We start from the raw sequence: 26293 nt of genomic DNA, 5'->3' as shown, positions 1-26293 counted from the left end.
GAAGATCATCACGAGAAAAACAAACACCAAAACATCTCGATGATTATGTTAAAGAGCTGTGTTACAGGAATAATCCTGTGCTCTTTCTGATGTATCAGTTAGGTTTGATGTTGATTTATATGTTTGTGAATTTATGATACAAATCAATTTGTGGAATTTACTATTCACACTCGTAATGATAGCCTCATCAGATTGATCAGATGATCCACTAATTATATTGACATTAGTACGCGTACCGAATAATTTACATTTATCACAGACTATAAAGTTCTAATTTTCTATTGATATCATTTTACGCATCTTATCACTTTATTTGTTAATACACAGACAGTTACAGATTTTATGACTACACAGACAGTAATATAATTAATTAAAGTAGAACTTTAATCTGAGAAAGGAAGAGATATAGTATTGTAACTTTCATTCATTCATAAATATTTATATAGTTCAAGAGTTCACGCACGTGTTGTGTGGATAGACATAGCAGATAAGGGCGCGTCATATTGCAATATGTATTTGTGTTGTTTACTTAGCTCTAGCATTATATTAAAGTATGTTAACCAGTACACATGGCTTGTCTCTTAGTTAATATATATAGGCTACCAACGTTACAGCAAGATGCTTTTAACTTCATACTTTGGCTTTTTTTTTACCTTTTTTATCGAGCGTCACGGATGAGTATTTTGTAGACGAAACGCGCGTCTGACGTATACAACTTTAATTCTGGTATTATGGCTATGCTGAGTTTATTGTACAAACAATGGAACATAAAATTTTCGAATTTAGGGCAACTACACAATAGTTCTTGGATTTCAGTTATTTTTGTTCGTAAAAAGAATTTAATGTGCAAGTCAAATGACACGATACAGGACTGCCTTCCAGTTGCTCCAGATAACAAGTAAAGTGTTACTACTTTTCTCAAAGTACACACCTTCAGGTGCATAAATCATATCAATACTTGACAAAAGTTGATGTTCTCTTTTACCGTCGGCAGATATGATTTCAATTGAATAGGACCAGAAGTTTGCAGCAAAGCAATTTCCAAACTGATCGAATGAAACACCAGAATCAGCAGAAGATGATCGCCATATCTCTTTTCCACTGAAATCACAGCATGCAATGTAGCGATTGTCTGGATTATAAACATCATTACTACTATAAACGAACTTGTCATTGGACATGGATAAGTAACCAAATTCTGTAGAAATGTCTACCGGGATTTCTCTGACAAAATATCCATCTAAATCAAACTCATGGATTCCTTTATTTTGGATGAGGACGTAGAATTTGTCCTTGTAGTAAGATAAGCCGTGACATGTTCCGTTGACATCAATGTTTTGCGTCACCACACACTCATCAATGTTCACTATATTGATTGATTCAGAATCACTACATGATACTGCCACAGTATTATTAGTAATCACTGCTAAATCGTAAGGATAACGTCCAACATCAATACTTGTAGAATTCTGTCCATCCTTTCTGTACACTGATATTTGATTTTTTTCACAGAGAGCAAAAACCATTCTGCCTCCAGGTACAATAATGCATCCTGCATAAACCCCTTCCTGCAACTGAATTTTCTGTTCTAGTTTTAGTTGCATCTTATCTATATCTCGGATTGCTGTAGTTGGTACAACTAACTGTGCTCTCTTCTGATCCCATGCTCCTACCTTAATCTGACACGGCCTCTTAACAGTTTGTATTTCGCCGTAAGAATTCAATTCGGAAAACAGTTGCTCTAACTGTGGGTTTATTTGTAGCATAAGGGAACACCCGCGTGCAGCATCTTGCTGACAAATTTTCGAAGCCAAATTTTCTTCTTCACATAATTTTGCTTTAAGACTTTTTGTAACTAAGAAGACCTGAACATCTGATAAACCTTCTTTTACTTGTTTTATTGATTTCCTGGTCTGTTCAAGGCTTTGTTCCTTTTCTTTTATTTTTGACACCAACTGGTCAAGTTCTGACAAATTTAGACTGACTTTAGTATCTAAAGCTTTCAATATGTTTGCCTCCATCTCGTCTAATCGTTTAGTTAACCGTTCCTTTAAAGCCCTGATTTTTATAGAGATTGTTTTCTTGTCGTCTTTTATTGTATCGATATTCTGTTTTCTGTTATTTTGAAGCTTTTCCAGAGTTTTTCCAATTTCTTCAAAACCTCTTTCGATGTCTAATATGTTGGCAGAATTCTTTGCATGACGGACAAGTTCGTCTATTGGTTTTAGTCCAGTGCACTGCCGATGAGTTTCCGGTATGCACAATCCGCAGGCAGTCCCCTCGTGGTCAAGGCAGTAAAATCCTATCATCTGGTCATGTTTCTCGCACACCTGCTTGATGCTGAAAGAAAATGTTTCAAGACTTGCATACTGATTGATAGGTATTGTCTCGTGTTTTCGGCTCGCCTTGTTAATCTTATGATGACCCAAGCATGTCCTACATAAGCCCTCTTCACAGGTCGTACACCACACAATGGCAGCTTCTGTGATGTGTTGTACGTCACACGAACCACATACTTTCCCACTTGATAAAGCCATCCTGAAAAAAAAATTATTAGCTACTTCATGCTTATTGTTTAATACTACTTTTAAGGATTACGATCTGAAAGCTATTTCATATAGTGGGTTTTCCTGTATAAACTATAGGTTTCATGACGTCATGAGTATTAAGAGTGCAACACAATATTTTGCTGTAAACTTAGTATATGGTTTAATGATGTCTCAATTTGGCCCTTCATTCATTAATTTAACATTGTTTGATTTTTTTTATTCTGGTTTTCCGAAATGTTTTATCATCATTACTCTTGAAAACAGTTGTTCGGCACTGCTTTGAAAATACTCCCTGATAACACGGCCCATAACAAACTCGGACTACTAGAAGATTGTAAGTTTGATAAACGATGATATTTACTTTATTTGAATTAATTATCAGTACCTAATTTTAAATTGATTATGAGTTAGAATAATCAAATAATTTATTTTGAACATATTACATGCAAGAAATACAAATTAATTTAACAAGATATAAAATGAAAAGAAAGACTAGAGACTCTGGATTTGGTTTACAGAATAGAAAATAATGGACTATTACTACAAAATAATGTGCCTAAAAATAAAGAAAAGAGAATAATGGGGTGTTAAAATATAAAGATTATAGACTTCTTGGTAAAATATATAAAGAATAAAGAAAAATGGTAAAGAATACAAGAATGAAGGTCCCCATATCCCATCCAGACCTTCAGACTAATTTCAGTTGTAATTTACAACATTTGTCTTTTCTTTTCTCTTATTTTTCATTTTCTTTATTTCCGTATTTATATCATATGCACAGCGAGAATATCCCGCACCCGGAGGCAGGCTTCCAGAGCCACGTCATATGTTTCAAAGAAACACAAAAAGGCATATAGACAAATCACATTAGCAAAAATAAAAGAGAAGAATGCAAAAATTATCATAGAACAATAACACAATGATGGGATGTATAAGTACAGAGCTACGGCATATGTATCAAAGAAACACAAAACGGCATATAGACAAATAAACTCATCAAAGATACCAAGACTGAAATTTTATATTTGCGCCAGACGTGCGTTTCATCTACAATAGACTCATCAGTGACGCTCGAATAAAAAAATGTTAAAAAGGCCAAACAAAGTACGAAGTTGAAGAGCATTGAGGATCAAAAATTCCTAAAAGTTTTGCCAAATACAGCTAAGGTAACCTATTCCTGAGGTAGAAAAGCCTTAGTTTTTCAAAAATTCAAAGTTTTGTAAACAGTTAACTTATAATTATGACCATATCAATGATAATTCATGTCAACACAGAAGTGCTGACTACTGGGCTGGTGATACCCTCGGGGAATAAAAACTCCACCAGCAGTGGCCTCGACCCATTGGTTGTAAATAAACTCATCACAGATACCAGGATGCGCCAGACGCGCGTTTCGTCTACAAAGGACTCATCAGTGACGCTCAAATAAAAAAATGTCAAAAAGGCCAAACAAAGTACGAAGCTGAAGAGCATTCAGGAACAAAAATTCCTAAAAGTTTTGCCAAATACAGCTAAGGTAACCTATTCCTGAGGTAGAAAAGCCTTAGTTTTTCAAAAATTCAAATTTTTGTAAACAGTTAATTTATAATTATGATCATAACAATGATAATTCATGTCAACTCAGAAGTGCTGACTACTGAGCTGGTGATACCCTCGGGGAATAAAAACTCCACCAGCAGTGGCATCGACCCAGTGGTTGTAAATGAACTCATCATAGATACCAGGATTGAAATATTATATTTGCACCAGACGCGCGTTTCGTCTACAAAAGACTCATCAGTGACGCTTGAATAAAAAAATGTTAAAAAGGCCAAACAAAGTACAAAGTTGAAGAGCATTGAGGATCAAAAATTCCTAAAAGTTTTGCCAAATACAGCTGAGGCAATGCCCATTAGCATAAATGAAAGACAAGAATACAAAAACTATTAGAACAATAACACAATGAGGGATAAATGAAATATCCAATGTAAGGTAATTATCCTTAATCATGTTAATTTATAGTATAATGTTTAAACTTTATATCTCAATATTAAACTTCATTCAATATAAACACAGTTTATTTAGTACATTTTTATATATTTTTTCTTAGAAATATCTTTTATTATCTCATAAATTCGTTAATAACGTTTTTTGTTAGGACGATTTTGTTACACATTGTTACATTCCGAGTTTGTTATAGTTCGAATTTTTTATAGACCATTTTTTTTTCAGCCGATTTATCAAGCAGCAATTTAACATGTTTGAGGCCCTTTATAGCTTGCTGTTCGGTGTGAGCCAATGCTCCGTGTTGAAGGCCGTACCTTGACCTATAATGGTTTACTTTTATAAATTGTAACTTGGATGGAGAGTTGTCTCATTGGCACTCTTACCACATCTTCCTATATCTATTAAAAACTATTCCGAGACATTGATATGAATTTCACAGAAGTCTAGTAAGCGATCACGTACAGCAGGACGGACAGTTGATCGGCGTTTCTAGGTCCCCACACCGCGGAAATGAAGATCTTGTTATCTGAATGTTTCGCAACTCAAATTAAGATTTTTAATAAGAGATGAATCAGAACATGTTTAAACATTAAAAGTTAAAGAAAACTGAACTAGAGGTTCACAGAGCCTGTATGGCTCGTCCGGGATTTATTTGTATAAAATTGATACAATGCAATAACAAAAAATTCGATTGTGCAGCATGTGCAATTAAAACTAATGAAACGATGATTCGAACATCAAAGAGTGTAGTCTAATGTTAATAAATGAAGATCAATTCAATTACTATGAGCAACTTCTACAATAAAAGGGTACCACTAGCTTGAAAATAAGAAGATTAAGATATTTTAAATCAAAATTGCCATTGAAATGGAAGAATAGAAACTGTAAATTCGATGTCCATTATACTTACAAGATCTGAGTGTTACAAAATATATCAGTTAAGTATGTGTGATTGTTAGTAATACAAAAATAAAACATACCTTTTTCTGATTTATCTGTTGTTTTATAGCTACTATTTAAGAATTTTTAAAATTGGACAAGGAAGTTGAATGCATTTGCCGTGCCTAGTCACTGACATGTAAATGTCGGTCGTTAAACTTCAACGGTTATTTCCCTTTAAACATAAGTTCAAAATGTAGTTGTTTTTATTTATATTTATCATAAGCTCAGCATTTGAAAAAGAATTGTTTTTTAACAATGTGCAATAGATTGATTTTAATTTTTAGAGTTTTCATATGGACCTTGCACAAAGAAACGACGTTCATGATAAATGTTGTATCCTATTGAAAAAGTTGTAATCGTGTACGCCTGTTATCAACAGTTTCTCTAAGTGTTTAATTTATGATACTGCGAAGTACTCCCTATTTCTAAATACTTTACAAGGCGTGTATTTCAGATGTTAGTCTTAGAAAACATGGTGAATTTATAGAGAGGTCGGTGCAATGATGTTTTAAATTCTAATTAACGAAAACGTCTATAAAGGGTAACAAAATAGTAAGGAAAAGTTCAAAGTGTGAGAAGTGAACATCAAAGATAGGTAGTCGTAGGTATCTCAAGAACCAGTATTAAGTATTCTTTTCTTTCTTTTTAATAATTACTAGTTATCAAGTAACATAGTCATTTCTCAATGATTCTTAGATTAAATGAATGTTGTAAGTATTGAAATATTAAGTCCGAACAGTTATATATGAGTAACCAGTGAAATGTTTTATAATCTGTTGTAAAACAAACGTTGAAGATTTAAATTTGTAAAATCGGAAAACATGTTTTAAATGTTAATTCAAATCTGATGCTTTCTAAATCTTTTCTTTGCCAAAAAAGGTCGCAATGCCATCATCTCTGGCAATGTCCTTCATCATAAATCAGTTCAATCTCTCTTTCTCTCTTTCTCTCTCTCTCTCTCTCTCTCTCTCTCTCTCTCAAATATATTCAACCAATTGTATTAACAATCAAAGTCGAGCTTCAGACTTATTGTGAAACTGCCCACATTAGGGCTGTATGAATCAGATGGCGTACTTAAAAATGTAAAAGATATGTTAAAGTTCTACATGCAATCTTAGTCACTTTTCTCTTATAACAGTATAAAAGCCTTCGACTTTTCTAATCTTTACCATGTTTACATAAGTATTATTCATTCCAAACATAAGACAAATTATAAGAATTTGTTAATATGCTTTGTTTCATAAAAAATAATGACCAACTCATATATAAATATCTTATTTTAGGGAGGTACAAATCCTCTTTGAAAAAAAAAAACACTCTGATATATAAAAAAAAACACTCTCTGAAACTGATATTATCGAGATGCTTATTTTCTTGATAGACACCATATTTGGAAGATGTGTTTTTTAACAAGTAATCGATTATTCAATGGGAACCAACTTTGTTCGTCTTCTTGTCTGCTTGTCTCTCTATTCATAACGGCTGACTTCATATACATGATCTTCTTAGGAAGATTGAAAAGACGCTAGCATTTTCCTTTAATTTCATGTTCCGCTTTATAGATGATGTCCTCTCACTTTGCATCAAGTGTGACATCACCAAATTAAAACTTAACACAGAGTTTGTACTAACATGAGCACATGTGCAGTAGGATCTCCTAACCTTTCCGGGTCATTTGAGATCACTAAAGGTCTGTTTTATTTTATTTTATTTTTTTTTTTGGAGTGGGTGCCGTGTTGTTCAGTCTTTAGTTTTATATGTTCTGGTTTGTATATTGACTGCTGTTTTCAATGGTTTATCGTCAAATAATATTTTATTCCAAAACCAAGTACAGTTAACAGGATATATGCAATATTTGAACAAATTATTTTATATGCACCATATCACATAAACAGATATATAATCAAATTTTAACTACATTGAAATACATTAAATCAATCTTATACATAATTCAATATTAGGTATAACGCAGAGTATGTATCATAGACATAGTACTGTCAATATAAGCAATGAGTTTCTCAGCTAATTTTAGGTATTTACCGAGATTGTTTAGTTTTTTTAATATTTTGTACAGATAACAATTGTATCAATTTATAAGTAGATGGGTGTCTCCAACACTATTGTGTGATATATGTTTCCCTAATGTCTACATTTGTCATGGCGTTTTCAGTTTGTCATCATGAGTTTGAATATTAATTTTGGTATCTTCCGTCTCTCTTTTTTTTATTATTATGATTGTGACAATGTCAACATAATTAGGGCAAAAATTTACGAAAAATTGTGTAGACTGAAATAAGAATTTATGAAATAAGCGGAAAGTGACCAAAAGGCAGGTTTAGATTAACATGATTAAGGTAATTTCAATTATTGAACAGACTACTAGTAGATGGTTACATGTACTTGTCCCGTCCGACAGACTTTTTACTGCTTTAAATATACATGTACGTTTATTAAAACATAACATCAACAATTTTATGCTTATGGTATTGTGGTACAAAAAATGAAAATGCAAGTCAATATATCTAATACCGGTATATGTTAGACAAACATAAGGTTGCACAGGTCATATATTTGAGTGATTTAGTATGTTTGAGTAGTACAAAAATAGTTTGAAATCAAATGTGCAAATTAAATTACACGATACAGGGCTGCCATCCCTCTTTCGCAGGTAACAAGTAAAGTATTATTACTTTTGTCAAAGTACACGGCTTCCGGATGATAAATCCCTTCCCTTTTTGAAAAAAATTGTTTTTCTCTTTTACCGTTCGAAGATATTATTTTTAATGTATTGGACCAATAGTGTGCAGCACAATAATTACCAAACTGATCGACAGCAATACCAGAACCAGCGAAATGTGATCGCCATTTCTGTTTTCCGCTTAAATCACAGCATGTAATGTTACAATTCCACGCACACTCATTACTAGTATAAACAAAATTGTCCTTGTAAATGGATAAGTAGTCATTGCTGTCCGGAATGTCTTCTGGAATTGTTCTGAGCAGATATCCATCAACATCAAACTCACGTATTCCTTTGTTTTTGACGAGGACATAAAGTTTATCCTTGTAGAATGCTAAGCCGTTACATGCACCACCGACATCAATGCTTTGCTTCACAATCTCCTCATCAATGTTCACAATATTGATTGATTTAGAATCTTTATACGATACTGCCACAGTGTTATTGTTAATTACTGTTAAACCATTAGGACACTTTTCAACCTTTATATTTGTAGAAATCGTTCCATCCTTTTTGTACACTGACAGTTGATTTCCAAAACAAAGAGCAAAAACCATTCTACCGTCTGGGACAATAATACATCCTCTATGTGTATCTTCAGTTTACTGAAATGTACGTTCTGGTTTCAGCTGTATATTATCTATATCACAGATTTTAGTAAATAATATAGTAGGTTCATTAATTTGCGCTCTTTTTTGCTCCCATGCTCGAACGTTGATCTGACAGGGTTTCCGGTAAACTTGTATTTGCCTGTAAGATCTCAATTCCGAAAACAGTTTCTCTAAACTTGGATTGATTTTTAACTTTAGACTAGTAACTTTTGCGGCATCTAGTTGACAAATTGTCGAAGCCCACTGTTCTATCTCGTGTAATTTTGTCCTAAGATATTTTGTGACTAAGAAGACATGAACATCTGACAATCCATAATTTACTTGTTTTATTATGTTTATTGTTTTCTTTATCTGCTCAATGCTTTTTTCCTTTTCTTCCATTTCTGACAAAAAACTGGTGAAGTTCGGACAAATTCCGATTGGCGTTTGTATCTAAATCTTTTAATATACTTGACTCAATTTCGTCTAAATGTTTATCAAATTGTTCTCTTAAAGACTCAATTTTCGTGGTGATAGTTTTCTTGTCATCTTTTATTGCATTGATGTTCTGTTTTCTGTTTTTTTAAGTTCTTCCAAAGTTTTTCCCAGTTCTCTAAAACCTGTTTCGACGTCCAATAAATCTTTGCATGACGGGCAAGTTCGTTTATTGGTTTTAACCCGGTGCACTGCCGATGATTTTCTTGTATGCACATTCCACAGGTAGTAACGTCGTGGTCAAGACAGTAAAAGATTATCTTCTGGTCATGTTTCTCGCATTCCTGCTTGATGCTAGAAGAAAATTATTCAACATTTGCATACAAACTGATTTGTATGGCCTGTTGTTTACGACTCGCCTTGTTAGCCTTGTGATGTTCAACGCATATGCTACACAATCCCTCGTCACAGGTAGTGCACCCGAAAATGGCAGCTGATGTAATGTGTCTGAATTTGCATGACCCACACAGCTTAGAACTGGATGCTGCCATCCTGGAAAATAAAAGTAATTTACTAACTCCATGTTTAGAAATTTTTTTAAGAAGGCGCTAAAAAAAGGTGTTTATCTTACATGGGTAATAAAAACATCATTCTAAAACCAAAATGTATTGGGATATTATCTGGGTACCCCTCAGTGAAAGAAGATCTAAACATTAAATCATGAAATTTCCCAAAATGTTTCATATTCAAGCCAATGATTATCTGTGCTGACTCGTACATCAACAATGTTACCAAGTTTATTGAATAACTTACCAAAGCGCTTAAGAGGGATGCAATTTTCAAATTGTTGTTTTCATTTTTTTACCATATAATTTAAGATGTAATCAATCAAATATTACATTAAAAAAACATTATTCAAATCGTGATTTTAAGTACGTTCCTTCAAAATATAATTGCAACAGGAAATGTTAGGTGCTTCAAATCAGGCTAAGGTTGAACTGCAGTGGTTTAAATGAATACCTTTTCCAGAAAAATATTGTTCAATCCAACCATTGTAAGTGTGAACAAGTTGAGAACAGGAAGCACTTTCTACTTTACTGTCATACCATCATCGACCCTCTAACAGGGAATATTATTATACACACCTTATAATTATTCAGGTAGTGAACTACTCAGTATAGAGGAAAACAAAATATTTTTATAGTGAGATTTGGCGCCTTATACTGTTTGTTATTTTAATTTATATATTGTTAATGAACTTGAGATTGTGTAATACATTCATAAATACATATTCAAATCAAAGAGTGTCATTCGAAGTGAGATGATCACATCTTTCGATCTAATTTGGAAAAACCACATAATAAATATACACTTATTGCATATTGTATTGAAGCATGTATTGAAGCATGTTTCTTTACACTATGCTTCTAATGTTGTCATCTTGTTAAGTGGGACGGATTTGTTTTTTCATGTTTCCGAATCCCTTTGTTTTTGTTGAATATTCGTCAATTGTGCACTTTTGAAAACTAAAATATTGTTTAAACATAATGCACCAAAAGATAGCGAGGTTATACGAAAACAGCTATTCTATTTAGTTGGTTAAACTTGACTTCTAGAGACCGACAGACAGACACAGAAACACACATTAACAATTCTTTGTCTTTGTGGACTGTATATAAAAAAATATTGAATACTGTTACCATTCATATTCACGAGCGAATTAATTTTGCAAGTTTTGCTATTAGAAAAATAATATAGATATAGCAAATACAGATAGTGACAAATATGTCAAACTTGGATTTCCTCCTGTAATGATACAAGAACAAAGTTAGAAAATCACGAAGACAAATCGCTGCGAAATATCTGAAAAGTGCTAGGCGCAAAAAAAAAACAAATTCCGCCAAAATAAGCAATAAACAACGGTAGTTTTCGTGCTATTATGTACATCCTTGATCAGAGATGTAAAATAAACTGGAAAGCACTTTAATTTTGTTAATGCTTCCTGACACGTTGATTTCCTGATAATGTGGATATCTGAACGAAAATGATTGTTAGGGTATTACATTCTTCAGTTTTTTCAAGATAGAGTAAAAAAGTCTATGTTTATCTTAACATTGAAAATTGTACTATCCATAATCAAAGTATATCAATACATTGAAATATCGACACAGTAGTCGAAGGAATTTCATCTTAACGAAAATGTTAATTTCCCGCCAAAATGGTCGATGAGACTTGCGAGGTGAATAATGTTAGACTTGCTAAAAAATTCTTTTGTTTTACAAAATTGAAATAAAAGTTTTGAATTTAAAATCAAAATTATACCCATTTCTGAGAATTTATTAAATGATGAAGTTAATTGTCTGAACTTGATATCTCTTGTCTCTTGTCAGGCGAGATTCCATTACATAAAATTTGAAGTCACAAAAACATTGAGTAAGCAGAAACTTTACAATGCTTCCATTCTTTTATTATCATTGCATCATAATGCAAAACAAATGAAATTACGAGTGAAATCAAGGCTAACATTTGTTTTGTTTTGATACTCCATCGCATTTTGCAAATGTTTTGTTAAGTCGTCATGAAGAGTAAATGTAGTCATTGATGTTGAATTTTATTCACAGGCGCTTGTTGGATGAACCCTCTTTTTTATGCCCCAATTAGGGGCATTATGTTTTTCGGTCTGTGCGTCCGTTCGTTTGTCCGTCCGTTCGTCTGTCCGTCCGTTCGTCCGTCTGTCCCGCTTCAGGTTAAAGTTTTTGGTCAAGGTAGTTTTTGATGAAGTTGAAGTCCAATTAACTTGGCACTTAGTACACATGTTCCCTATGATACGATCTTTCTAATTGTAATGCCAAATTAGAGTTTTGACCACAATTTCACGGTCCACTGAACATAGAAAATGATAGTGCAAGTGGGGCATCCATGTACTATGGACACATTGTTGTTGTTCTTTGTGATAGCATACATCTATGGCCGAATATGGCAATAGTCTACTGAGAAGATAGTATGTGTAAAAATAGGTGAACTTTTGTTTAGAAAGCACATGAAATTGGCGAAAACGTTCTCAAATTGTTTTGAAATCATCAAATCTCCAATTTTAAATCCCATATTTTTTTCTTTATAAAGCTGAAACATAAATTTCCTTTTTAATGATATAAAATAATCATAAGGTCACCGAATCGCTTTTCATGATTTACTTTTAACAGGAACGCTAAAAGCCGATTATTTGAACGTCAAGGATTTACAAGAACCGAAACAATTGAGGAGCTATATGACCTAAAAAAATAATAATAATAGCCAATTCCATCTAAGGTCAACTTTGCCTGAGGGAGTTAAAACCTTTATTTCGTAATAGTTTATGAATTCAATTCAAGGTTTGTTATAAATCATGTCAGTACCAAAATACTGACTACTGAGCTGATGATACCCTCGGGGACTGGTAGTCCACCAGCAGCGGTATCGACCCAGTGCTTTAAACTACATTTTATAAATGTCATGCGTTCGAAGCGCTTTTCCGGACTTACCTTCATCTGGAACGCTCAAAGCCGAATATTGAAAGCCAAGGATTTACATGAACCGAAACAGTTGAAAAGCTTTATGACCAAAAAGGATGCAACGTGTACAATTAAGTGGCATACATGAACTAGCTGTTGGTAAACCAATTTAGACTAAGCCTATACATGTTAGAATATTGAAAATAACAAAAACAAAACGTACCTTTTTCTTAATAATCTGTGGTTATTTAGCTATATTCGAACATTTTAAAAGCTTGACAATGAAATTCCATTCATTTTCCATTTCACCTGACAGATAAATATTGATCAATACATTACTATAGTTATTTCCCTTTGAACATACGTGTTATGCACATTTTTGTTCTATAGTTACGGTTTTTCTGACATGTCAACCAGAAATGATTAATCCGTTATTTTACTAACGGAAAAAAGCTGCCCTTCAAAAATAAAGAGAAGGCTATTTGAAATAACAGATTTACCACATACTGAGGTTTGAATTTTAACAGAAGTGACATTCATATGATACGTTTTTGATTGAAAATATACTTGATTGCATCCGTGGAGAAAACAAGAAACAAAGGGTTTTATTCGTTCCTTATATTAAAAAGAAATTCGTTTCTTTATATTGTAAGATATCTAATCGGAACACAATTACCCTCCCTCCTTTTTTTAATCCTCGCTTTTTATTTGATATAAACTCATGTTTTGTTCACTGTAATATTGTTTTATGATATATAAACAAAGTATATTTTGTTATCTCACTTTTACCTCTGATGTGTACTTTATGCATCGGGAAATTTAATATGAATTTGCAGACATAAAACCTTTTGATCTCGAGCGTACATGATAAGGGTCCTCCTACAATCACGTGTCGTAAGGACCTCGGTCGGTAAATTACAGGCAGGTGAGGATTTTGAATATAGTTCTTTTTATTACAGTATGGATAGTAAAATGAGACAATGTGTCAGAGATGATAAATTTCATGCCATTTTATAAGGGACTTTCCGATTTGAATTTTCCTTGGAGTTCGGTATTTTTATTATTTTACTTTTTCATTCAAAACAATGTAGGACATGCATAATAGTGTTAAGTATTTGATTTGAAAATAGAAATTTTTAATCTTCAGTGCAAACAATGCAAAAAACCTAAACAATATTCAAATCCTGTACCAAGGTTCCTGTGAAATAAATAGCATTGCATAGTCTGTATACATATATCATTAACAATGTTACAACCTGATAATGCATTATATAGTTATCACCCAAACAAAATCACCAATTGGAGGAGTTTTATTATTCCTGAGTAACTTTAATGATAAAATAATTTGTTTTCACATAAGAAGTATTTAAGACATAAACTTAAACAACTGTTACTTTAATTATATTCTCAGGTATGAATTATAAAGACTAATTGAATAAATAGGATAATGCCTTTTATACTATTATTAAAACCAAACATTGAAGCGCCGCCGTATTTACAAATGTAAAATAAAGAGCTTGTTAAAGTGGCTAAGTAAACCCTTTTTACACCACTGTAGCATAATCATTAACATAAAACATCAGTCGACAGATGATCCCACGATACTTTTGAAATAATTCTTTTATGATTGGTCCGTTAGAAAATTTCCCTCGGTTCACACTACGATAGACCATGTTGCTGTACCTTCTTTCGTAACCTATGTACTAACCACGTGTACTTTGTCGATTTCTCTGTGATCTTTTCATGCGTGATATTCATGAATGGAATCCTGGGGTTCTATTAGTGTTTAAATTGAAAGAAAAAGATAGACTGATGTTTGAATTCTATGTATTTAACACATTTTTTCGAGAGTTTATTGATATGCTAACTGAACCGCTGACTTACAATCTTTACATAAAAGTCCTTCGTTTACACGACAATAATATACTCAAATAAAATATAAAGAAAATATTAATTGTTATCTCACTTTTCAACGGTGCTGAAAGATCTGTAAACGAAAATTTAATGACCCAATAGCCAACCTTAATGTAGTAGAACTCAATTTGACATGGCGGCTAAAGACGTGGTCACCGTCCGTTAAGGTTTCAGACCACTAATTCAATATCCCTATCTATTCAACCAAATTTTTCCATTTTCACAGCTTTCTGGAATATATCTTACATTAAGTTTAACTTCATATAAACCATATACATCCTGAATTGTACATATATCACCTTTATACATGACAATTTTCAATCAATGTTTAGAGTCTTGTAGCGAAATACCAACGTTCCGACGGTAACTACATGTTTTTGTACTATTAAAAATGACCCTTGGTTTTCTTGAAATCTCAAATAAGTATACTATGGAGCGCATAAATCTTCAATTTTTAATGCAAACTAATATGCAAGTAAATTTTGGCTCAAAATGGTCTAAATATATTTCGTTGACACCTAAAACAGACAAACCTTCGGTATTGGCATGGATAATAAATAACACAATTCTTATTGCTTATTTTATGATATTGGGTAAAAGTTACACATAGACAGTACTGACTGTTCTGTTTGACCGGCTATTGTTTTATGGTTTTGTTCATGTTTAATATATTTTGTGTCCAAAATTTGTGTTTTTGGGGAGAAATAAAGTTGAATACCTAAAACACGTGTAGTTTTCACAGGAATCGGGATCATACGTTACGATGACTGTTCTGTTTGACCGGCTATTGTTTTATGGTTTTGTTCATGTTTAATATATTTTGTGTCCAAAATTTGTGTTTTTGGGGAGAAATAAAGACGAATAATTAAAAACACGTGTAGTTTTCACAGCAATCTGGATCATACGTTATGATTACCTTTTTATAATATTTGCGACTTTTATAAATATATGTATCAGAAACCATACTGTATCTGATTTTTCTCTTCATCCAAAAACGGGATGGAAACTGTAAAGTTTCCTCACACTTTTTCGACATTACCAACCAAGCATTGCCGATCCACCGCTCCATTCCCTCCTCTCACTTCAGTAAAATTTTGAAGGTTTGACATTCTCAAAGGTATTAAATAAGGTGACAAATTACTGTAAATTTAGAAATTATTGAGAGGTTTTTATTATTGCGAATAACATGAATAATGCCACTTGAAGACATAAGGCATATGAATTTGATATTTATGTTTATCTTTAAAATATTTTTGTTAATTGTGAAGTACTTATAGTAATCAAAATGGTGTAGCTATCTTCTTTGCTATTCTGTTTTAATGTTTTATATTCGACTATTATAGAAGCTCTCATCGGTAGACTTGAAATATTCTTCTTAGCTCAGTTTACAAACCTCGAACCAAAATATACGATCCCTGAAAGTACATAAAACATCGTATATATGGTGCAACTTAAAACTTTATTTCTAAATAAAATTCATGTATTGAGTTGCTGATTTATATACATATATGGCAGTCAGCAGGGTTTAAGAACATCCGTTGTTCGACCTGTTAGTCAAATGCGTTTTGTTTAAATATACTTTTTCACTTTTTTGGTGTTTTGGAAAATGTTGTTTGTGCTGTATTTAGACTCCTCTACCAAGAAATTTGTTTTGCATGCACACGTATAAAAATTGCGGTTTTTATCCAACTCAATCATAGGTTTGAACGTTGTTTTCAATTTAGACTTGTTTATATATATATATATGCAGCACAAACAACATTTTCCAAAAGACCAAAAAAGTGTATATATATATATATATGTATGTGTATGTTTGTTGTTGTTTATATCAATACATTACATAAATTTTGCATATGAATCATTAATAACTGTAAAGATATTTTAGAATATCAAACCAATATTGTCCATTATATGACGATTAAAGGCAAAATTTAATTGATGAAGCAAAGTATTTTAATAATGTTATGTGTTATTATGATGAACCAAATTTAGTGTTTTTATTTAATGATAAAAATTTGATTCGTAGCTGAAACAAAACTTATTCTGTTTCAAATAGACGTAGAAATATTTTATACTGTAAATAATGTTCATATAAATATGTTTTTTTCGTAAAAGACAAATTTGCTGTAATGTTTAAACTTTATAGTCTCTTATAATTCTGTATAGAATGGCTCTCTATTTCATATTTATATACAACACTAATGTAATGTTGCCATATATATAAATTATTTGTTAAACTGTAAATTAAAAAAAAATTGTTTCAGGTAAATGCAAGAAATTAACTTTAGACAAAATTTCAAAATTTGATTCCTCATCTAAACTTTGTCTTTATGGAAAGCTTAAACCTTATTGTCATACAGAGGAATATTGATGTCCGAGATGATGACGCCCAGATTGTTTTTGCTCATCTAAATGACAGCGTGCCATCATTGCAAGATCTTGATACTTTTGATAAATAATAAGAATGCATTCTTAGCCTACCCCTGAACTTGTTTGTTACATTTGGAGTCTTTATTGAACAATACTTCGAACTGAGGGAGACAGACCGATGTCAGACAGGTTCATGATATTATGTAGATTAACTAAATCAAATCTTACATGTGTGTATCAATGCAATTATTTATTTGTTTTGTTCTTGTATGTATGTATGTGATTTATTTGTTATTGCTTGATTCTTATGGACGTAATTTTGCAATAAAGATTATTATGTTATTGAGAGATGAGACTAAATAAATTATCAAAGTCAATCGTTTTGACTGACAGACAACAATCATGAAATGACTTAAAGTAATGCTTTGGGCCCTAATACAAGAAAGTATCCATGATTGCACACTTGATTTATACAAATGTACTTCTTTCAACGCCTTTACATGCCAAAATAACAACAAAAAGAGACGTTTAATTAAAAAAAACTGACTGAACAGTTCAATAGATCTTCAAATGCATAGTCCATTGTTCTTTTTCTCATATAATAGTACTGACATTTAAACTTTTTCATCCTTAGTACATGTATTCTTCTGGGTAAACTTACGACAATTTAATATTATTTCAGGATAAGTGTGGACATCGTAGATACAAAATATCTCGTTTAATGAACAGGGAATATTTACGTAACTTAGAAAAAAACGTTTATTCTTACAAAAAAATCTGAAAAAGACATCATCAAAATGCATAATGCTCTAACAACATTTTTGTTTTGTTAAATGTTCGTGTTTTCTCGAACGACGGATCGACATTATTATGTGAACGGTGTTTTGCATTTGCGCCCAAAAAAAATCATTAAGCCACCTCTTTTTCATTTGCGCAATAAAACAACTATTTCATTCGCACAAAAAAGAAATAATATCAAATGGGCCAATTTTCAAGTAAACTAAAGTCATGAAAACATAAGTTGTATAGAACTATTGATATGGAATCCAATCAAAGAGATCATTTTTGATGTAGCAACATTTTAGCAGCGCCTGTATACGGAGTATATATCTCCCAGTTGAAACGATATTCTAGGGCTTGTATTTCCTATCATGATTTCCTTGACAGAGGGTTGCTGCTCACAACAAAGCTATTAAATCGAGAGTGGTGAAGTTGAAATCATCCCTGTGTAAATTTTACAGACGCCATCACGAGTTGGTTGACCGTTATGGAATATCTGTTTCACAAATGATAACGGATATGTTCTAAATGTCGTTACTACAATCCCGTCCCCTTTTCCCCGAATGTGACCTAGCGAATTAGGCTTGTTACCGGGTTTGTACCAACATGAGCAATAAAACAGATGCCACATGTGGAGCAGGATCTGCTTACCCTTCCGCAGCACCTGAGATCACCCACAGAGTCTGGGGGGTTCGTGTTGATCAGTCTTTAGTTTTCTGTGTTGTGTTTTGTGTACTTTTGTTTGTCTGTTGGTCTTTTTCTTTTTTAGCCATGGCGTTGTCAGCTTATTTTCGACTTATGAGTTTGAATGTCCCTTTGGTATCTTTTGCCTCTCTTTTTGACCCTTGAACACTTTATTCTAAGATCGGAAGAGAATAACCCGTCGGCTACGCCTAGATATGGAATAATGGGTGAAAACTGTTCACTTTACCCCAAGCATGAATACTGAACCGACAGCAATCAGGTTTGATTTATTTCAACTGACTTTATCCAAGCTGGAAAAACGAAACAATAATTGATGGTCAACTACTAAACTGACAAAATATCTGATAAGCTGAGAACTACAAACTTATTTGTTGAACTCCGAGCTTGGCATCAACGCAAAATGCTGTTTTTTTAACTTACCCAAAGTATCTGGAGAAAAGCGCACAAAACAAGTCTGCAGGTTCCATACATATGATACAAGTAAACAAATTTCATCAACTAGTACGCCGTGACGCTGTCCTTCCACTGATACATACTGTTGAGGTCGAAGATGTATGGTTTAATGCCCTTACAGGCATATATTAGGTCGATACTAACAGCAACATTTTCTTTACAGACTATATGTACCAACATACTGGGTAGAACAGAACAGACACTTATGAAACCACTACACAGCACAGGGACATAGGACTACTAATCATCTAGAGGGATGACATAGCAAGCTGAAGAAACATGCCCAGCACCCACATCCAAACATCTTTAAACTCATTAAACTGCTTTCAACGACCTGCCAATGATCCAGTACGCAACCAGTGGGAAGAGAGTGGCCCAAAAGAGAAAGTACGTCAAATCAACAACAGATTGGAAGATCTTAAGGTTAGACACCGTAACCAGGAAATAACAAACGTACAGTTTGGAGATGCAGCACCCCACCTTCTTCACGTCAAATAGATTTATGAACCGTAACAGACTTTAGGTGCAGTTAATTTGTAATTTATTGTCTATAATATGTGATCTTTTTTAGTGCTTATGTATTGTGTTTCATATATATGCTTGCTTGAGTCTACTGAAAAATTAGTGTTATATATAAAAAGTAAAATCACAAAAATACCGAACTCCGAGGAAAATTCAAAATGAAAAGTCCCTAATCAAATGTCAAAATCAAATGATGAAACACATCAAACGAATGGACAACAACTGTCATATTCCTGACTTGGTACAGGCATTTTCAAATGTAGAAAATGGTGGATTGAACCTGGTTTTATAGCGTTAAACCTCTCACTTTTATGACAGTCGCATCAAATTCCATTATATTTACAACAATGCGTGAACAAAACAGACATAATAGGTAACATTGTCAAAATATGGCAACAGTAGTCATGGTAGCATACCGCTGTTATAAAATTAATAAAATAATTTATTATCATTTGTTTTTATTTCTTTCATATATCAATTAAAAATAAGAATTTAAACATACAAAAATAACCCATTTACCTGTCCTCAATCAACACTTATCAATTAACATTTAATGAAAAAATGTTTATACAGTATTAATCCTTTGTTTGCACAGGTTTTCCACCTATTTCCAAGTGAAATTTTAATTTTTCTCTCCCGATTTTGAAATGTGGGAATAGGTGGAATGAACCAATGACTTGCAGTTTTACTTCTCTACAAAGTAGGAAAGACTGTGTATTTGCATATGTCATTTTTCGAAGTTAAGATTTGTCATCATTATTACGTGATAATCTTCCTCCAACAACATGGTCCAGTATTTAAAATGATAATTTACATTCCTTTCTTAAACAGTTTTAAAAAAAAAATAGAAATACTTCGTTTTCAAATTAGGTTCACAGCTGTGATGTTCAAAATTTAAATAAACTTACTCGTGTTTATTTGAATGTTGACTAATAACTCCCTTTAAGATAAAGCCAATTTCCGCTGTCCTGGCAAAAGTTCCTAACAAGGCAGTATTCGATGTGTAATAACATGAATTTGCCAATGACGAGGCTGAAATTGAATCAGAAAGCCTATTAGATACGTGTAGCTATAGTTGATATTATACAATTGTGCAAAAACAAAGGTTAAGACACGCTCAGATACATCTTCGCTAGCCAAGGGGCTAGCGAAGATGGCTCAGATAGAGATGACTATTGACGATTCTTACATTTTTTGAAGATTCGGATAAAATAAAGGATGTTCTTTTAAAAAAAAGTCTATGTACACGTGGTTACTACTAACACTTAGCAAATCTAATAAAAAACATATTCACCTTTTTTTTTACATTTGAAATATCATATGATTTTAAATTGGTTTCTTTCTATATGTACTACAGCGCATGTCTTGTCGGGGAAACAGTGTCAACGTTTGCTTGTAGGTCCAGGAGGCAAGCTTATCATAGCTTTTATCTGCTATATGTATGCTGAAGTTGTCAATTGGTCCACTAATGCATTATTTGAACACTCCTTCTACAGAACATATTTCTATTATTATCTGCCCTGATTGAAGTTCATGTGATATTCTTTATTTCACTCCGAGGTTTGACTGTTTATTTGTTGATTTTTTTCCGTCTTCATATAAATTCGGAACAAAAGGTGAACTAATATGCCTATCTTCGCGTCGATTATTTAAGAAATACGGACATATTTATATTCAGATTTTATTCGGAAATATGAAATTCTTTTGTCAAATTTCCTAACCTACCAGACATAGGTTCTCCTTTATTTATTCTAAATACTAATGTAAATGTAATAGGCTTTGTTTTCAGTCAAGTAGCTGATTGATCCCGTGATCGTCGTGGTGTCTCGTGTAAAGCACAATACCATTAGACCATCAAGATATAACACGGGGTCGTTTATTGAAAAACTTTATCGAGTATTTAGATTTGGGTTTTTTTTACATTTCATCAACATATATCAAATCTATTGAGATATACTTGCAATAAGATGTGCAAAAAAGAATTAAGAGAAATACCCAACTCCAAGGTAAAATCAGAAAGAGGGAAGTCCATAAAACCTGACATAATCCAACGCTCGACTATACCAACCAATGAAACGAATGAAAAATAACTGTCATATGTAAGACTTGGCACAGGCATTTTCCAAAGAAAATGATGGGTTTGGTCTGATTTTATAGCTAGCTGAACCTCCCACTTGTGTGACAATTGTTTATTTTACCGTGTATTGAACAAATTGGATGAGCAACCCAAACAGAAAAATAATTAGTTAACATGACAATAATTGGGATCAAGCAGCCACAATTGTGTAAACATACATCACAGACATGCAACACAATTGACTTAACATTTCAAACAAACATACAAATAAATCTGACAGGAACGCCAACAAAAAACATGTTTGTAGTTGATAGTTACGTACAGTATAGTAAAACATAATAACATTTACACTTTCCTGACAAAATACAAATTAAGTCGAATATATATACAAGGGTTTACAAAATGAAAACAATATTATAAATACCTCATGTGTCCGAATCGCACCTCCGAACCGAACGTCCAAAGCTAAAAATCCGAAAGCTGGATGCACAAATAACGAGCCAAGTCAAGAGTTATACCAGACTGGCGACCAGAAGTAGCATAACAGTACAAAGACAAATGAGAAGAAAACTGTAAAGTTATTAAAATGATACACTGAGCCATCACCTAAAATCTATAACTCAAGACCATCCTCTATTATTTGTGAAGTAGACACCGAATATTCATCTATTAAGTCTTGGCATTTTCCGATCAACGAGTTGAGAAATAGGACGAAACGATCTTTGACAAAACACCCACCTGATGCTACATTGTTATCCAGTTCAACACTGACTTATTAATTAGTTTTTTTGATGACAGTGATGATGTTTAACAAAGTCTGAGTAGTATTTCTTTAATATCGTACAAGTTGAGAAATGTATATTCAATACGCAGGTGAAGTTGGAATAATGCTGCTAAGGTGAGGAAAATTTATAATTTCAAAATTGAAATCGTCTCGTTTGTCGTAGATTCTGATTCTGAGATGAACGCTGTAGTCAAATTCGAGGTACATGTCTAAAAATAAGGCGGAGGAAGTTGTATATGTGATTTCTTTAATCTCTAGTTCAGGAGGATATATTAATGGGACCCAATCCGGAATGTTAATAGAAAGAATATTATAAATTTACTTGCATGTGACATTAAATGATAAATCTTCACTGAAGGCACTTCAACTGATGAGAAAATAAGGAAAAGCCGACAGGGAGTGGCGCACAGTTGGTTCCCCGTTTGATTGCCGTCAACTGGAATATTCTACCTCTAAATTCACCAAATACGTTGTCAATGAGAAACTTCAGCATATTGATCACTTATTTGTCGGTGTAGCATGTTTTATCATAGGATTAATGTTTAACAAGAGATGCCGAATTGTATTCCAAAACAAACAAAAATGTGATGTGTATGGTACCCTATTTTTGAAGAAAAGCATTAAGGACTATTTCTTTTAGACGGATTTTCAGTTTTTCATGTGGTATGATGGTGTAAATGGTTGAAAAATAAATGTCCAATACCTGATTTTTCGCAGCACCTAAACTTGAATCTCCGATCTTCCGAACCGTTATTATGTTCACTGATTATCCCAGCAATGTATGTGTTTCTTGACATTGAAAAGCACATGTTCTGTAGAAGTTATTTACAAATCCTGTAATAAACATAAACTTGATCTGAAATGACGAGAATTTTGTTTCTTTATTTATTGAACCCATCAAACAAACAAGTACTAATTCATTATGAAAGCAGAATTAGTCATTGAATTAAAATAAATATGTAGTCCATACAATAGGCATGTCAACTAATACGATGAAATAAACTTGACGACAAAGCGAACAGATAAGAAACCTAGTTGACTACAATACATTCCGCCTAACGGAACCCTTGAGTTTGGAAATTGGACACAGTTTCTTTCACTCCGCGGTACGACTCCTAATCTGCAATCGTTCCCCTTGTAAGAATTGCCTGTGGTTCGGTAGGGTGTGTCACATCATTCGTTAAGAGCAGGCTCAGAGGGGACCACTGCTGATGCTTTATCTCCGATCTTTCAAAACTCTCGATAATTGTCCATCCATACTTCGTTCCCCTGTTTCGTTAACAAAAAATGTTATCATTTATAAGCATTTAAGTTGCTGTCTCATTTACCTATACTCGACATCTTCTTGTATTCATATAAAAATCAATAGATATTTACAATTATTAATTTTTTATTATCAATTTTTGATTGATTGTTTCTTGCTTTGAGTTATGTAGCAAATATTTCATACATATAGAGGACGGGGACACATTGGCAATAAACAGAACAGGAATGTTTTAAAGATCGGAAGACTGAGATAAAGGGCCACAAATTTTAATTGCTGCTAGAAAATGAGGATATGTTGGCTAGGGTCAGAAATTTTACCTTTCAACAGACCACCAACCGACCACTACACTTTGTTTCAATGGTTCTTTAACGTGGAGAGAGCGTGGTATTTACCCTACACGAAGCATCGGATGTCTATACTTCTAGCAATATCATATATAGACAACCATATTTGAGAGAACTTCTCGGAAGCTTTGATTTCCAATGCTCTTCAATTTCGTATTTGATTTGACTTTCCACCTGAATCGAGAGCTGTTGATAAGTTTTATGTAGACAAAACAAGCGTCTGGGTTCCCAATCGATAAGCTTGGCATCGATGATCACGTGTTTTACATTCCCATTCCAACCAGACGTCAAATATCAGTGAAATCAGAATCCTAATGAAGGCAATTCAATGATGCTGATCTTGTCGTGATTTGAAATACTGCACTTGGGCATTAAGAATTTAAACAAAATAATTTAATAATAAAACATATATATGTAATAGACCATCAATGTATCTTCTGTATCATACAAAACGTCAAAAATGTTACGCATCGCTCCGACCGGAGAAATTTGTTAAGGATCACGCCGCCCCTAAATCTTGAATTAGCTTCTGTTGTATGTAAAAAGATAAAAAGGCCTACTAGTATATCATATTGTTGCAAGACACTCAAAGTATAAGGCTATGGTACTGTGACTTACTGTAGATAAAAATTTTAAATCACCAATCCGGAGAAACAAATATAACATCAAAATTGACCTAAGCTGTTGTACCTATTAAAGTATCAGTATTTCTCGCAATACCGTGCAAAAAGAAAAAGAAATATGTAATCATTGTGGTGCATAAAGTTGAAAATTTTGCATTTTGAACCATGTAAATATCCGATGAACAATGCAGCTTCATGATAAATATCTCGTCACTAAAGACTGTGCTTCTATCTTGCCATGTTTTGCAGTGCTGTAAAGTTATAAAAAGAGACAAGAGATACAAAGTGACAAACTGACTGAAATTAAAATCAGCCAAGAAATTATTTATATAATCAGTAATCAAATTACCAGTATATGCACATTTCTGTTGCCCTCCTACAGATCTGCATTTGAAATCGAACCGTCTATCCTTGTGTCCTGTTGAGTGCGTACCTTTTATTTGATATATTCCTTGTCCATCCGAGCAATCGAAATGTAGGAGCTGGTCATATTCATTTTTCCATGCACTTCCGTATTTAATTCCAATGACGATTAAAATTATAGTGCATTTCATTTGGAATCGTTTATGTAATAAATCTGAAATAAGACAATTAAACAGTCTTATTGGAGCTGTGATGAGATCATTATACAGCTGTAAATTTTCTCCTTGACAATATCTATGTACGTTTTGGAAATGAATTTTATCAGCACGTTGTATGTGTTCTTATGGGTCCGAATTGCGCCCCTTTAGCAGAGTTTTTCCTTTTTTGTATAAACACAGTTATGGCCAAAAACAGTAAAGATCCATCTTAATTACATTTAATTGATAAATTTAAAAGAACTACCGTTACCTTGACGATATTTTTGCTTTAAATAATCAAATTTTCTTATTTTTCTGTGGACATTCACACAAGGGAACTTACTTTGAATTACTCTACTACATACAGCAATAATTGTCCTATCTAGATTTGGATATTTCAACTTCACACGGAAAGTTATGTACAAGAATTTACGACAAAAGAGACAATTTTTCGTTTCCTATTGCTAATTTTCTCTTTTTTGACGGTGATGTTCCTTTGGTCCCTTCTTACGGTCTGTATATTTCACAACGTGTTAGCTATGCCCTGTCTTTAGTCGCGTTTTAGATTTCAATGAACATAATTTATGTATAACTGGTAAATTATTTAGTCATGAGTCAGGGATTTCGTTACCACAAATGATTCAAAACTTTTACCAAGTTCTTTCATATATACAAAGATTTGGTTAGGAAGTTTGGCTGTACCTGTAGAATTCTTATTTTAAATGGAATATCACATTCTATATTATACTGTGATATTGATTAAAAAGCCCGTAAATTTAGATACGATCCTCGTAAAAATCATTCATCATTTGAGCAAACTTCTTAAAGGTTATCAATTTTACAATATAGTAAAATCTTTAGATATTGTTTTTATCGGTACTAGCATTGATTTTGCTTTTGATAGATTAAAAAACATAACTAAAAAATACTCATTATCCTACATCCTGTCGAAGCTTATATTTGCCACGACAATATAATATAAAATATGGAGTTTTGGTAATTATATTATTTACAACAGATAACTATGAAATTATCAAATGTGCTGTGGTGAAAACGTGCTCTCAATTAGTTTTTGTCTCGTCTCGACGAAGTCGAAAAATGCGAGACTTAGACGTGATGTTTCCGTCGGCGAGGTGTGTCAACTGTGTACTAATATTAGTT

General features: G+C 32.9%; 2 protein-coding genes across 2 annotated transcripts; both read right to left on the bottom strand.

Moving 5' to 3' along the window:
- Positions 1 to 290: 290 nt before the first annotated feature.
- Positions 291 to 5633, bottom strand: LOC127706090 (uncharacterized). The gene is made up of 2 exons (XM_052210545.1): positions 5516 to 5633; positions 291 to 2538 (listed from the first exon to the last, which is right to left on the bottom strand). The coding sequence occupies exon 2, from the start codon at positions 2535 to 2537 to the stop codon at positions 852 to 854; it is 1686 nt and encodes a 561-aa protein (XP_052066505.1). The 5' UTR covers position 2538; positions 5516 to 5633; the 3' UTR covers positions 291 to 851.
- A 10311-nt stretch (positions 5634 to 15944) lies between these two features.
- On the bottom strand, positions 15945 to 25042 carry LOC127706105 (dermatopontin-like). The gene is made up of 4 exons (XM_052210571.1): positions 24922 to 25042; positions 23042 to 23172; positions 20386 to 20509; positions 15945 to 16062 (listed from the first exon to the last, which is right to left on the bottom strand). Exons 2-4 carry the CDS (start codon positions 23145 to 23147, stop codon positions 16023 to 16025), a joined length of 270 nt encoding a protein of 89 aa, XP_052066531.1. The 5' UTR covers positions 23148 to 23172; positions 24922 to 25042; the 3' UTR covers positions 15945 to 16022.
- Positions 25043 to 26293: the final 1251 nt, after the last annotated feature.

The sequence above is a fragment of the Mytilus californianus genome, unplaced genomic scaffold, assembly GCF_021869535.1.
Source record: "Mytilus californianus isolate M0D057914Y unplaced genomic scaffold, xbMytCali1.0.p SCAF_6, whole genome shotgun sequence".
NCBI lineage: Eukaryota > Metazoa > Mollusca > Bivalvia > Mytilida > Mytilidae > Mytilus > Mytilus californianus.
Note: the sequence above shows the minus strand (reverse complement) of the source record. Positions and strands in the feature narration are given on the sequence as shown.

Coding starts and splice junctions, on each gene's coding strand:
- LOC127706090 (XM_052210545.1), bottom strand. CDS start 2,537: ATGGCTTTATCAAGTGGGAAAGTATGTGGTTCGTGTGACGTACAACAC.
- LOC127706105 (XM_052210571.1), bottom strand. CDS start 23,147: ATGTGCTTTTCAATGTCAAGAAACACATACATTGCTGGGATAATCAGT. Junction 20,510..23,041: donor TAGGTGCTGCGAAAAATCAG/GTATTGGACATT, acceptor ATTCAATTTCAG/CCTCGTCATTGGCAAATTCA. Junction 16,063..20,385: donor CAACATTCAAATAAACACGA/GTAAGTTTATTT, acceptor ATGTACTTTCAG/GGATCGTATATTTTGGTTCG.